A 13,849-nucleotide genomic window follows, 5' to 3' on the forward strand; every position below is an offset into this window, starting at 1 on the left:
GGCGTGTGGAGCACCACGATGAGCCCGGCATCAAAGTCTGGGAGTCGGGTGGGGAAAAAAGCGCAGCGGGAGCGGGGCTGGGGGTGAGCACAGCACGCGGGCACGGGGAGGGCTGCGGGCGGACGGGACTCCCTTCAGCAGAAAGGCGATCCGTAGGGTCAGGCCCGTACGTGCGGGGTGACCGCGCGGGACGAGCCGAGGGGTGCGGGCCGCCTCCGGACCCATTCGCTCCGGTACCGTTACGGCCCCAGCGCGGCGCGGCGGCGCGCACGTGGAGCAGCGCGGCACTCCCGTTTCGGCGGCGCCGGGGCCGCGGCGGGGCGGGGCGGAGCGCGGGGCGGGGCCGTGCCGAGCAGGGGCCGGGGGGGGGGCGGGCGGCGGCGCGGGGGCTGCCGGGAAGGGCCGGCGGCGGCGGCGGAGGGGCGATGGCGGCGGAGCGCGGCCGGGGCGGCCCCCGGCGGCGGTGGCGGCGGCTGTGAGCGGCGAGGGCGGTCGGCGGCGATGCGCGGCGCTCCCGGCGACGATGGAGGACCGGTCGCACAAGGTGCTGCTGGCGCTGGTGATGCTCTTCCTCTTCGCGGTGATCGTGCTGCAGTACGTCTGCCCCGGCACCGAGTGCCAGCTGCTGCGGCTCCGCGCCCTCAGCCCCGCCGCAGCCGCCGACCCGTACCGGGCGGAGGACGAGACGCCGGCCCGCTTCGTGCCTCGTTTCAATTTCTCCGCCGGAGATTTGCTGCGGAGGGTGGACTTCAACATCAAAGGGGACGACCTGATCGTCTTCCTGCACATCCAGAAGACGGGCGGCACCACCTTCGGCCGCCACCTGGTCCGCAACATCCAGCTGGAGCAGCCCTGCGAGTGCCGCGCCGGGCAGAAGAAGTGCACCTGCCACCGGCCCGGCAAGCGGGAGACGTGGCTCTTCTCGCGCTTCTCCACCGGCTGGAGCTGCGGGCTGCACGCCGACTGGACCGAGCTGACCAACTGCGTGCCCTCGGTGGTGGACAGCAAGAAGGAGGTGCGGCTCCGGCCCTCCAGGTGAGAGCTGCGGCGGATGGGAGCGGGCTCGGGGCGAACAAAGCCGTTCCTCCGCGCTGTGCTCTGAGCGTTTAAATGATAATAACCCGCAGGCTGCCGCAATTAGAAGGAGCTTAGCGAGCTGCCGACGGCGAGTGTGGGTCAGGCCCGGGTTGCAGTGGGGCTCCTCGGGCTGCCCCGGGGCTCTGGCGCATCCCCTGACCGTGCTGCAGCTCCGTGTGCCCCAGGGATGAGCGCTGCTGGGAAGGGCTGAAGTTTAGGTTGTGCGAATGTTGGCAAAGCGGAGGTTGTTCTGCGTCTGAGTGTTAGCTGTAAATATTTGTACTGCCCTCCAGCCCTAACCCTGTTTATCTTAGGTTTGCGTTTTGGATTTTAACAGCGCTGCTCTCTTTACCCCTGCGCTTTCCATAGAAGTTGCCAACCGGACCGGAGTGCAGCTGGCTGCCCGGCCAAAGGTTCCCCCTGCGTTCCCAAAGCTCGTTCCACAGCACTGCGATGGTCTCCACATACAGCCCGTCCGCGGCTGAGCGCTGTGCAGCACTGCGGTTGGGGTTTGGGTGTCCCTTCCCATTGCTTCACTGGGAAATGAGGAGCTAAGGGTGTCGGTCCTATTGTGCTGGGAGATTAATGGCAGGTCCCCTCACAGTGAGGGTGCTGGTATACATCATGCTGTCTGAAGTCAAGTCTGAGCACAGATCTGCTTGAAATAGAGTGTGATTTCTTTCTAGAATTCCTTTTATATAGTGTGACACCACACTGCCATCTAGTAGAAAAATGGTTAGCATCGTTATCTTTCTGTAGCCAGGATGAAGCTCTTCCTGAGACTCAGCTATTGTGATTCTTGCTCTTTTGTTTTCCTCCTTGCTTCAAAACTCAGTTGTTTTGTTTTTGTGGCACTCCATTTGCAAGCACCAGGAGCGAATTCTTTGCCCTCTGGGCATATTATCTTCCCAGTTTTCCAGGCTATGTACTTTATTTTACCTGTCCTATGAGCGTGTTGTTTATCAGTAGAAATGGAAATGCGTAACCGCTGTCTCTTTTGCAGAACACCTTCAAGTGAGCATTCCTTCCCCACCCCAGAGATGGCTCTGCCCTGCAAATCTTTGGGGCACTGATTCCATTCCCTCCCCGGAGGCACTGGGTCCCCTTGGTGCTCAGGGTTAGTCAGAAAGATGGGACAGCCCTTGGGCTGTGTGAGGCAGAAGGGAATGCTGGGCTTGGAGTTTTTGTCGGTGGCTTTTGGCTTTGATGGATTTTCTTTAATATATATATTTTTTAATTATGATTTTTCCCTTTTTGCATTACTGAACGTGCTTTTCTGAGTCAAAGCACAAGTGTTGCATGTACCTTCCCAGCAACACAGGGCGATGGTTTCTTGTCCAGCAAAGCCACGTGTACCATCAGAACTGGCTTTGTGAGGCCTCTTGACTTGAGATGGAAACGCAGAGGAGGGGGAAGATGATAAAGCTGTGATGATTTTGTGTTAGGTAGAGGTCTGCTCTCTAAAAGCCTTTGAAATTATGTTACATTTTTAATAACCTAATTACACAGCTTGCTTAGTAGCTGCAGTTATTCTCCCAAATAATGTCTCGACAAGCAATTATTTGGACTGCAACTTCTAAATGTTTAAAAATACAGAGGGAGACATTCTTAAATGAACAATAATCCCTTCAGGTCTCTTTCTGCACATTGTAACGTCCAGTCTTTAATTTTATTTTGCATTCTCGATTTAGCAACGTTCAGCTGACAACCAGTTAATTAGCACCTATTTGGAGTGCCAGTAATGGACACTCGTCCTGGACAGATAATAGCTCCTTTCAGAGCGATGGAGGTGTGGGATGAGGTGGCTGAGCGGAGGAGCCGTGCTGGCTGCGGCTCTGAGCAGGGCCAGCCTGGCTGTCCCTGTGCTGTGGTCTTTGGAGGAGCAGCTTGGAGGGGGATGGAAAGGTGCAAGGCCAGGGTGGGTGCATCAGGGCAGGGAGCAGGATCCAGTCAGGAGCTGGGCAGCAGACATCCTCGAGTGAAGCTCGGTGAGGGTGGGAATTCCTGCTTATGATGAGAGTGATTAAAAGTGAACCTGCTGTAAGGGTATTTTGAATGGCTAAGCAGCTGCATTTGGTGCTCTGTAGTTATTGTATCCTGGCTGCCTGGCCTTGTCTGGGAATAGCCAGATGAGAAACAGTTGTTCTAGCAAACTTTCTGGTTTGCACCTGTGTGTCATTAGTTTGCACGGAGGTTTATGCTGAGGAGCATGGGTTGCCTGCTTGAGGCTGGTTAGATTAGCAATTAGCTGGACCATTCCCCAGGAGCCTCTGCTTTTAAATAAAAGTTGAGCCTTTGTTTAGGAAGTCCAGAAGATCCTCTGTCCTGGATCTCTAAAGTTCAACATCCATGATGTGACCTGATGGGATCAGCCCTGGGGCTTTGCCTGTGGAGAATCTAGTTGCCTGGATCATTTCTTCTTCAGCCAGTGCTCTTAATCCCATCAGTAATCTGTCTGTGTTCTCTGTGGGAATCACAGAGTTGAAGTTCCTGCACTGGAGCTGTAGAAATAAATACTCAGGATGGCTCTTAGTGATAGGTATATTTTTTTTACTTTGAATTTATCACAGCAGTACTTTCCTGCCTCTCAGCGTGTCAGTTACCAAAACTTGCTCTGCTTTGTAGTGGCGGCCTGTGCTCCTTAATATGAATTAAGTATATAAATAGAGCTGCTGCTTCGTTCTCCTGACTGACTGCCTGTCCCTGCAGCTGGCTTTGCCTTCAGTTGGCCTTAGCAAATGGGCATAGAAGGGAGCAACGGCACTGCAACAACATCCTGAAAGCTCAGGAAAGCAAAGGGGGAAAGCACAGGCAGAGCTGGTGCTTTGGGAGCTCTGGATTTGCTGCTTGGGAGACTGGTGGAGTGGGCTGATGGCAGTGGTGGAAAGGAAGGGGCTGTCTCAACCACTTGGCATCGATGGTGAGAAAGGAGAAATGTGCCTTTTCCTAGTCATGAGTGACTGACTTGGGTCACTTGATTGATTGTGGAAGCCTCAAAGCTTTTGGCACACTGAACTGAAGCAGCATTCAAAGCAACTGTGCATGAGAGCATCCCACGACTGAGATTCCACTCGGCTCTGGCTAATTATTATGGGAAGTATCTACTGAACTTGTCTATAGCAATAAATCCAGTGGCACCGCTGCAAGAAACAAAAGGGCTTGGGGTTAGGCTGGAAAATGTAATGAGACATGGGAGCAAATACAGTTACCTGTGTTTTTAAGTGGTGTCATGACTTTGTACCCTCACTGGGTGAGTTGTGGCAGTGGGTAGGGGTCAGGCTGTACTTGGTGTCCCTTCTGGCTGCTACTGAAAGAAGGAGATGTCCTTAACGAGCTCTCCGAAGTCTGGAGCCAGCAAGTCTGGAGGCAGTGTTAGGCAGCTCATGCAAGCCTGCTGGGCTGGCAGCAGGGCTGGAAGTTGCTGGCTTTGGGAGAATCTGATGCTGGCACCATGTCCTTGTATTCTGTGGCAAAAAAGCCCTGGCACTGCATGGGTGTCCTTGCCATGTAACTTGGAAGAGTTTAATTAACATCAAGGGACATCTTACAAAAATCTAAATAAGAGATGCATTCAAACATTTGCCAGCGTGCTGGAAGCATTTATGATGTTTGGCTCCTTCGATTGAACAGATTAATTGCCTCACTTTTGAACAATATGGTGGGAGTTACGTTTGCAAATCTTTGTTTGGAGGCCGCATGTGGGGCTCCTTGCTGATAGAGCCCCTGGGAGAAGGAGGCTCATTGCAGGCACTGCGGCCATCAGCTCTGGCTCTCAGCTGCTCCTGGGGTGTGCCCCGTGTTTGGCTTTTTGCAGCTTCTGCTTTAGAGGGGAAAATCCGTGTAGCAGAATTCACTGCAGAGGTTTTGCATCAGTGCAGTGTTTCCCCTGTCTACAAGTCCCAAGGTGCTCTGATGCACGGGTCTGATAATGACAAGATTCTGCCCAGCTTTGGCAGGAGGTGGACAATTAAAAACCACTGGATGCTGATGGAGCAGAAACCCTTTCTGCAGAGGTGCCTTCCATCTGGGGAGCAGTGATACCCTGTGCAATGTCAGGGCTGGCTTCTTGTTGCTGCTCATGCTGTGAGGCCGGTAGCGCTCCTGCATCTGGATACTGCCTGAAATAGGCAGGGTTATCGCTTAACCACAGTGTTGGTGACCAAAAGGCTGGAAGTGAGCAAAAGGAGAAGGGCAGGGAGCGGCCTGCTGTGGCCATGGGGTTCCCATTCTGTCACGGGGCTGAGCTGGGCCTGGTGCGGTGTGATGGGGCAGCGGTGCAGCCTGCAGACGGGGGGCCCTGAGGGGATGGTGGGAGCACTGCCGTGCTGCAGGGTGCTTGGCCTTACAAGGCCTGACCTCGGAGGCCTTGGTCGTGAACTTAAATTCACGTTTTTAAAGCTTGCACGATAGCTCCCTAAATTGATAATGCCTGTTTGCAGATAGCGCTGGACTTCTTAAAGACCATCTTAAAGGGATTAAAAAAATTCATTTTCCCTATTAGGCCTTTTCAGTTCTGCTCTAAATGTTTAATAAAGCGCGAAGTGACTTTTGGTGATTTAAATGCGGCGATTTAGTGCGCGTTTCCTGTTGCCTTTTATTTTAAATTCAGAAAATTTATCTGTGGGGGTGAGGGATGAATATACTTCTGCAATAAATAACAAGCAGGGATGGCAGCAGAACAAGAGGCGAGGCAGTGAGGGTTCCCTGTGCTGCTTGTTCCATTTGTTATCCAGGTCAGCCCTCCCTGAAGAGCAGAGTGGGGATGGGAGCACCGTAGCACAGTGCTGTTGTACTGAGACACACCATTACTTTGTACTGAAAAGGTGCCTTTCTGCAAATAGTGTGGTTTGTGTTTGTTTTTTTTTCTGGGAATGTATAAATATTAAAAGGAAACTATAAATATGTACTTCAACTATATTAAAATAGACTCTGATTGTGCCATGTGATTCTTCTTCATAACTTGATAACCTTTGTTAAAGGTTATTGAAGGCACTTTGAAGTTGAGCATCACCGATACGTTATTTATTTTTATTAAAAGACAGATTTTTAAGTTTTACATTGGTTTTATGTATTAACTGAGATTAATTTGTCCCTCGTTTATTTAATTTGAATTGTCAGGAATAGTGTTCTCTACTGATGTAAATGTCAGAAAAAAGCACTTATTAGTAGATCTGATTGCTTTTTAAATTTAACTAGCAGAGATGCACTGGCATGCCTAAGAGAATTGGTCTGTTTCTTGCGAACAGTTCAGTGCCTAATGAATCACTTCAATGTACTTTTCTGAAGGAAAGTGGAGCAATTTAAATGTGCGATGCATTGATTTACCTCAAATGGATTAGGCCTCTGTGTGCAATCCTTTGCATTAATTTACTTTCTCCATGACCATAATAATAAAGGCAGTGTTTCTGTGTGGTATCAGCTCAAATTAACTCACTAGAAAGCAAAATAATAATACGTGGCTGACCACTGAGTGTGGGACTGGACCTTTCTGCAAGCACTCATCAAGCGTAAGGATGTGAGAAGACTTTCCAAGGCACTGACCTTATTGTGGGGAAAGAAGCGTAGACGTAATCTGTGCAATTGTAATAGATTTTGTGTGTGGCGCCAGTTATTTTATAAAATAACTGTTGTAATGATAGAGAATCTGTGACTGCAGTAGTAAGTTTTCTGTCCCGCTCCCTGTAACGTCCAATCTGTGCAGCTGCAGCCTTGGGCTCTGCTCCCTGAGCAGCTGGGGGTGAGGATGCACGACTCTGGGCAGTGCCTTATTTAACCTCTTAGCTGCAGGCATGGCTCTCTGCTTTGTCTCATGCTGTGGGCTTGCAGGGGCTGAGCAGCCCTCCTGACTCTCAGCCTTTTTTGGAATTATCCGTGCACGCTCCGTACGTACTGGAGGGAATTTATTTCCTCCCACTTCTCCAGCCGCTGTTCTTCATTGCTGGGCTGCTGCCTGGTTCCCTTCCTTGCTCCCTGTCTGCAGCTGGAAGCCTGCCTGGGCACAGCTGGCGAGAATGGAGGTGTAGGATGGGGTTTATGGACGAGAAGGGTTTGGTATGGGAGCAGCAATCTCCTGCCTTCCTCCTTCAGCAAGCCAGCATGGTTTACTGCTCATGATTGATTTGCTGATGCTGGCAATTGTACAGTGTGTTCCTGGATTAATAGGGTAGCGCCGAATTATTCAGGCATTATTGAAATGAATCACATTTGAGATGAGTAATAAGTAGCAGACTTTCGTATTTATGAATAATTAACACAGTAAAGTTTTTCTTAAACAGACATGAAAAAATGATTTAATTTGTACTGTGAACGCTCTGTAAAATTAATGAAAGATAATTGCATTTTCTAATGTGAGACTAAGAAGCCAAAGCTATATATATATATATATATATATATATATATATATATATATATATATATATATATATGTATCTATTTGCATGTAAGTTCATATTGCTGATGTGAGTAGTAAATGTAGAATTCCTTCAGCACATTTGCACCTGGGTGTGACCTGTTTTTAACATCCAGTGGTTTGGTGGGTTTTGGTTGTTGGTTTTTGTTGTTGTTGTTTTGGTTGAAATAAGGAGTTGGTAAACACTTAACACACTTGTTCTTCCCATATGCTTGGGTATCTCTGGCTGGACAGTGTATATACTCATATAGCAAGGTAAAGTTTTTGAATGAGTGACAATTAGGATTAGCTTTTTCCTTCTTCCTTGACCCCAGTCAAGGAAGTCTTCCCCATCATCCATTCATGCTTTTAAAGGCAGGATCCATTTGAGGTATTGCTTTTTTACAGCTTTGAGTGGAATCTCTGTTTATTTAGCCTTGAAAAAAAATCATTAGTGCTTAGAGGACCTACGAGTCATAAGATCCATTAGTGATGAGACTCAAATCATATTACTTCTTGGTTCTTGACGGCTTATGCAACTCTGGAGGAGCCAAACTTTTGATGTGAGAGCACTAAATATATGCAGCTATGAGAGAGAGGATCTTGTAGCATTAAACGATTTTGTGCATTTACATAAAAGCATGAAGATGACGATGCCTTTCATGAGATCCTTGTAGCAAATGCTCCTAATTTTCCATAATCAAAAGGACTGTGAAGTTTTTATGCTCTTAGAGGTCCGAGTAGCTGGCAGATCAGTTCTTCCTTTATTCCATTTTTGCATTGGGTAAATTAAAACATTGCAAGGCTCCCAGCAGCAGGAATCTGCCCTTTGAAACTGCAGTTTGAACTGTAGGGTCCTTCAGCAAACAGCTGAATCAAATTGGTAAAGCACTCACTGGAAATGTCTGTATTCTTCGTTGTATGGCTGCTGTTTTAACCCTCTGTTAAGAAAAGCAAAGTTTCACCTGTCAGAAGTTTCTCTGGTTGCTTTTTCAGGTTAACTGAGGAGAGAGCATCCTTAAGCAGGTGTAGGTGAGGTTAATCCAATTTACGTGATACTCAAAACACTGCTGCTGAAGAAACTGAGACTTAGGTGCAAGTGCTTAATGTGTTGCCTTCTGTTTGCTGTCCGTTCGCCCGTGGGAAAGCTATTCCCAGGAGCAATCCTCAGCTCTTCTGGGGCTGTATTTTTATGGGAAGATGCTGCTGGGTCCCTGTCTCAGTGCTCGCTGCCCGCTGAGGACTGCAGTAGGGTCACTGTGGGCAGAGGCAGCTGTCTGTCTGTCTGTCCCTCAGGCAGCCTTCCACCTCCAGCCCATGCCACTGCCTGTGGAGAGGGAGGGAGGAAGGGGCTGCATGGTTTCTGTGTTTTGCAGAGCTTTTTTTTTTTTGTTTCCGTGGGGGTGTTGGATCTCATCAGTGCAGTGGGAGCACAGAGAAGTAAGACAAAAGAGCTCAAGGAAATGTCAGACGCAACAGGATGTGTCTTCCTGATGACTGCTGAGTGATTTGCAAAAACATAAATGGCATAAATTAGCCTTTTAACTCTTTCAGTTCTACTATGCTGCCAGCTGGTCACTGGTAAGACAAGAAGCATCTGTGTTGGCATGCCCCCCCCTCCATTACATTTGCTGTTTTTCTGCCCTGTGGGAAGCTGTCCTGTTGGTTCCCTTCCCATGAAGGGAAGAGGGAAGCTTGCTGACTGTGCAGCTGCTGCATGTGGTCACGCTGCTCACTGCCTTCACACCACAGCTCTTACATCAGCTGTTGGTTTCCCCCCACTTCCATGGGTGAAGCTGTCTCAGACTTCACTCCTTGGACAGAACAGCTTGGAGGAGTCAGAAGCACGTAGAGTTGTCCTGAAATATAGTCTAAGCATGTCCTAACGATGCGTCTGTGGGGCTGGCTCATGGAAAAGAGTGGTGAGAAGAGCTGGGGTCTGCTCTTTCTCCTGCTAAATAAGAAAGTTTGGGTATGTAACACCAGATATCCTGGCCAAAGCCATCAGGACTGCAGAATTGCTTTTCTGCTTCATGCTTGTGCATTGTCTGCTCTCAACGGGCTGCTGCAACCACTCAGGGCAGATAATCTATTATCCCTGTCTCTTGAATAGTGTTCATTTCCAAACGTACCCTATAGAATCACTTAAACCACTCCTTCTGAAATGGGTGAGGCAGAGCCCAGGTGAGTCCATCTTCTTGAGTATAACTGATGCATTTTGCAGACTGTGGTTATAAATGCCTTTTTTCTTAACCCCATTTACAAGGGAGGGAAGGCACAAATGAAACCAGAGGAGCTGCACCTGCAGCTGCTTCCCCTGAGAAGTTGCTGGCTTGCTTTTCCTTCTGCTAGTTGAATTTTGGATGTCAGCAGCACTCTGGACTGGAATATGATCACTCCCAGAATGTTATGGATAGAGTTAGATTTATGGGGTGGAGCTGAGATATAGCAGTAATACCTGCTGGATTTTGGAGGCTGCAGCTTGCTGGCAGCGGTGTAGAACAGGGTTGTGGCTGGGAATGAATTTTAACTGAGGAATAGTTTGGCAAGCTGTCTTAGTACCCAGTATTTTGCAGGACATCCAACGTGCTACCGCATGCAAGAAGAAATTATTGCAGTTTTTCTGGAAATAGAGTCACCAGAAAATGTCTAGGAAATGCTTTTGTGCATTGCCCTATGTTTGAATTATTGATCTAGGAAATGCTTTTGTGCATTGCCCTATGTTTGAATTATTGAGCTCCTTTGTTACTTTCAGGGACAAAAGTGTGTGAGTAGCTGTCCTTGTCTGTGAGCTGGGCGAAGTGTGTTGGACCTGAGGTTGGTACAGTAGAGCACTTGGAAAAACCTGCTCTCCATCTTTTTATTTGTTTATTGGGACATTTAACCCAAGGCACGCAACTGAGAACAGTGCTGCAGGTTCCTGCTTTGTGGAGTTAAGGTTTCACACGTTGGGGATGTCTTTGCTCTGGTTCTCCTTGCTGTAATTCTCCTTTTCCTACGACTTCAACTGCTCAGAGCTGCAGCTGTGAGTGTACCACGAGGAGCAGAGCATGTAGGGGTGGAGATTGCTGAGACAAGTGAAAACTGAGATTCCCCATTCCAGGGCCCAGAGAGCAGTTTGGGTAAGTAAGTTGATGCATCCATGTGGCAGTGTCTGTCCTGCTGGTACGTGGGCTTTGGGATGGAGACCGGAAGATCCAGGAGCAGCAGCAGTACCAGGCTTCTCATAGCAGCGAAGCTGCTGTATCAGTAGATACCTTTGCTGGGGCAGGTTTGGTTCGGAGTTTCAGGAGGATGTGAGTTTGGACATCTTTTCCACCAGCCTGTGGGGGAGTGGGGCCAAAAGGCAAACTCCATCTCACCCAAATCCAGCCCTCGGTCAGCCAATCTTTGCTATAAAATCAGTCAGCGTATCCTGCAGCACAGAGGTAAAACGACATAGAAAGGACTTGAGAATAGCTGAGCTCACAGAGAGATAAAAATTTCTCAGAGCCTGGATTATGGAAGGATCTGGCTATTTGTAAGATAAAAGCAGATTCTGCCTTGGTTGTGGTGCTGGGGGATTTGCGGGCAGCAGCCGCCTGGCCCTGCTGCTGCTGCTTCTCTGTAGCACTGTGCTTTTTCAGGCTGACTACTTGCGTACTGAGCTGCAAATTAACTTGCTTTGGAGGCTGCCACTATATTCTTTTTTAAGGAATCTGAGGTTTTCTTGTTTCTTGTCTGAAGGTTTATTTTTACCTTTCCCACCACATTTTGTTATTTTCCTGGAAAACGCAGGACGGTTTTGCTTCTCCTTTGCTCATCCATCACCTGAAGCCACAGTCTCCCTAGGGTGAATTGATTCCTGCGATAAACCTGTGTATTCAGGGAAGAGTTATGGGTGTGAAGTACAGGATCATACTTTATTTTTTCCCCCGTACAGTAAAAATATTTAATGTCCTATATATAAAGTTATATCAAGCTAAGTGAAATTCAGGTCTCTTTACTCCTGTGATTAAAAGATCTTTTTAAGGTTGCTTATATGTCTCATGGTACACGGTGGAATCCTGGTATTTCTACTTACTGCTTATGATGGAAGCCAGGTTGCTTACACCTGGGCTCTGACACCTCATGATGATCAATACTCCAGCTGAAATCTGATCATTAAGCAAAAATAAAGCAAGAACGAACACTGAACATTAGGCGTTACTGCTGTGACTTTCTCCTCCGTACGTCCAGCTTGCTTAGCTTGTTTCCTTATAGAGGGCAACTGAGAGGTGGACACCTGATGTCACTGCCTGGCTGCAGTGCTGTGGAAGGTCCGGAGGTGATGGTGAGCAGTGCAGAGGCACTGCCTGTGATCGGAGCCTTTTTGCAGTGTGTGAGACAATGGATTTGGGTCTTTGTGTGTGAGCTCTTGGTGTGACCGTTTCTATTAAAAACAAAACACAAATAAAACAGGCTTTGTATTTCATCAGGTGTTTTTCCAGTTGCTCTCTGTTCATAGCAAGCCATGCTAGGTTAGGCATCAAGTAAGGGATGTCCCTGCAAACACAGGTCAGGTAGAAGTCATTGCTCACACGAGTGTTTGCAGATGGCTTGCCTAACCAGGGCTGCATCTTTTAGAACGCAGCTAATCGCTTCTGTTACGGCAGAGAACGGACTTAATTTACTATGAAAAGTGGGCATCTGGGATGTGATTTAAAGGCAGCAGTTGTTGTTTTGGGCTGCTATAAGTCACTGCCTTTTGGTATTAGTGGGAATTTGTTTTGGGCTGTGTTACAGGACTTAAGAGTTGCACTTTCTTCTGGAAGTGGATTTCAGTAAGGCTGTGGATGCTGAATAACATGCTGTGGTCCAAGGGCATGACCTGTACTAATGTCAGTGGTCCTGAGCTCTGCAGAGTGTTAGAGTCAGTTTGGGATGTTTGGAGAGGAGAAGCAGAAAAACCTGGGCTTCTTAGCTCGTGTGGACAGCATCCATTTATTTTACAAGCTGCTTTTCATCTTTGGGCCGTTGAGATGAAACATGCCTTTCTGTTAAGAACAAAAGCAAAAGCCTTCACTTTAATGCAGGTACCAGGGCTGGGAGTGCTGCAGCCACTTATTGCATCGCTTGGCTTTGATCCTCGGCTGCGGCGTAGGAGTGCACAGCACAGCTCAGGAAGGTGTGGTGGCGAAGTGCTTTCAAGTCCCCGGTCTAGACTGCTGCCTGTGAGTGCTCCTTGAGCTGCTGGGGTCACTGACAGCAGCCCCATCCCCTGCTGGGTGCAGCTTTCCCTACAGGCATGCCCCACAGGCAGGGAGATGGGCAGAATTGCTGGAAGGAATGTTTAAAGGCAGGCTGTTCCCTTCCTTTTTTGAAGATTCTCTTAGTGGTGTTTATTTTCTGCTTGCTTTTTCTGTTAAACGAGTGCAGCCTGTTTGCAAGCTCTGCTGCTCCTTGGGCTGGGAGCAGGGTGAGTATCTGCCTCGCAGAGATTTTTGTGGTAAATTCTGTTGCTGCTGTACTTGAACACTAACCTGAGGGATTTCTTCCCTTCTCTTTGTAAACAAGTTGTTTTTGTGTTGTGTTTTTTTTTTTTTTTTTCCCTAATGGAAAATTTCAGCTTGTCCTCCACTTAACCACGGCTCAGGCTTCTCCTGGAAAATGAAATGAATGAGTAACACTTCCCTCTTTTCTTCTTCTGTGTTTAGCTAATAGCACTGTCTGTGGGTTTTGATTGCATAAAGCTCTTCTGTCCCCACCAACGTGGCATCTTTCCCTGACAGCAAAGGACAGCCAGGACTGCTTGGAGATGCAAGGCACCTTCTCCAAACCTTCCTCCATGAGTATATTACCCTAAAACTTCAGAGCTGGGAGATCAGTGCTTTAGGAAGTAAATGGAAGCAGTTGAGCTGTGGGCTGTGCAATGAATGGTTTCTGGGGCCATCACCTGGCTGCCAGTTGTGGTTCCCAGCAAATGTTCTTCATCTTTTCACCTTTCATATAGGCTTGATGCTCTCTGAATTGCTGTCTTGAAGCATGAGTTTAACAATCAAATAGCAAATGACTGCAGTATAATGGATGCTGTTGTACTAGACATTATATTACAGAAGTCACTGTGGTTAAGTGGAGTACCTCTAGAATCTTGTTCTTATCAAGACGTTTATGTTCCCCTCTAATTTTTGTGGAGAGTCATTTAGATGTTTTCCAGATTAGAGCATAATGGAACTGTTAGCTATAAATGTTCAGAGGAATCCATTACACACGGTGATTTAGTGGTTAGTCACAATTACTTGGGAGCTACAGTGTCCAATTCAACACCAACCTTCAAAACCATGTGTTGTGGTCATCCTTTCTGCAAGATGCTCCTCCAGCATCCTACAGGAGATAAAGACCATCTGCTGCTCAGTGTTTCGTATA

At 48.1% G+C, this 13,849-nt stretch overlaps 1 protein-coding gene across 1 annotated transcript in view; it reads left to right on the forward strand.

Moving 5' to 3' along the window:
- The first annotated feature begins 426 nt into the window (after positions 1 to 426).
- Positions 427 to 13,849, forward strand: part of HS6ST2 (heparan sulfate 6-O-sulfotransferase 2) — a 102,452-nt gene continuing 89,029 nt past the window's right edge. Inside the window, exon 1 of the mRNA XM_031594224.2 lies at positions 427 to 1,035. Within this exon, the coding sequence (XP_031450084.1) occupies positions 524 to 1,035 (512 nt within the window). The 5' untranslated portion in view covers positions 427 to 523. The remainder of the gene's footprint in view (positions 1,036 to 13,849) is intronic.

Source organism: Phasianus colchicus, chromosome 14 (genome assembly GCF_987193195.1).
Source record: "Phasianus colchicus chromosome 14, bPhaCol1.hap1.1, whole genome shotgun sequence".
NCBI lineage: Eukaryota > Metazoa > Chordata > Aves > Galliformes > Phasianidae > Phasianus > Phasianus colchicus.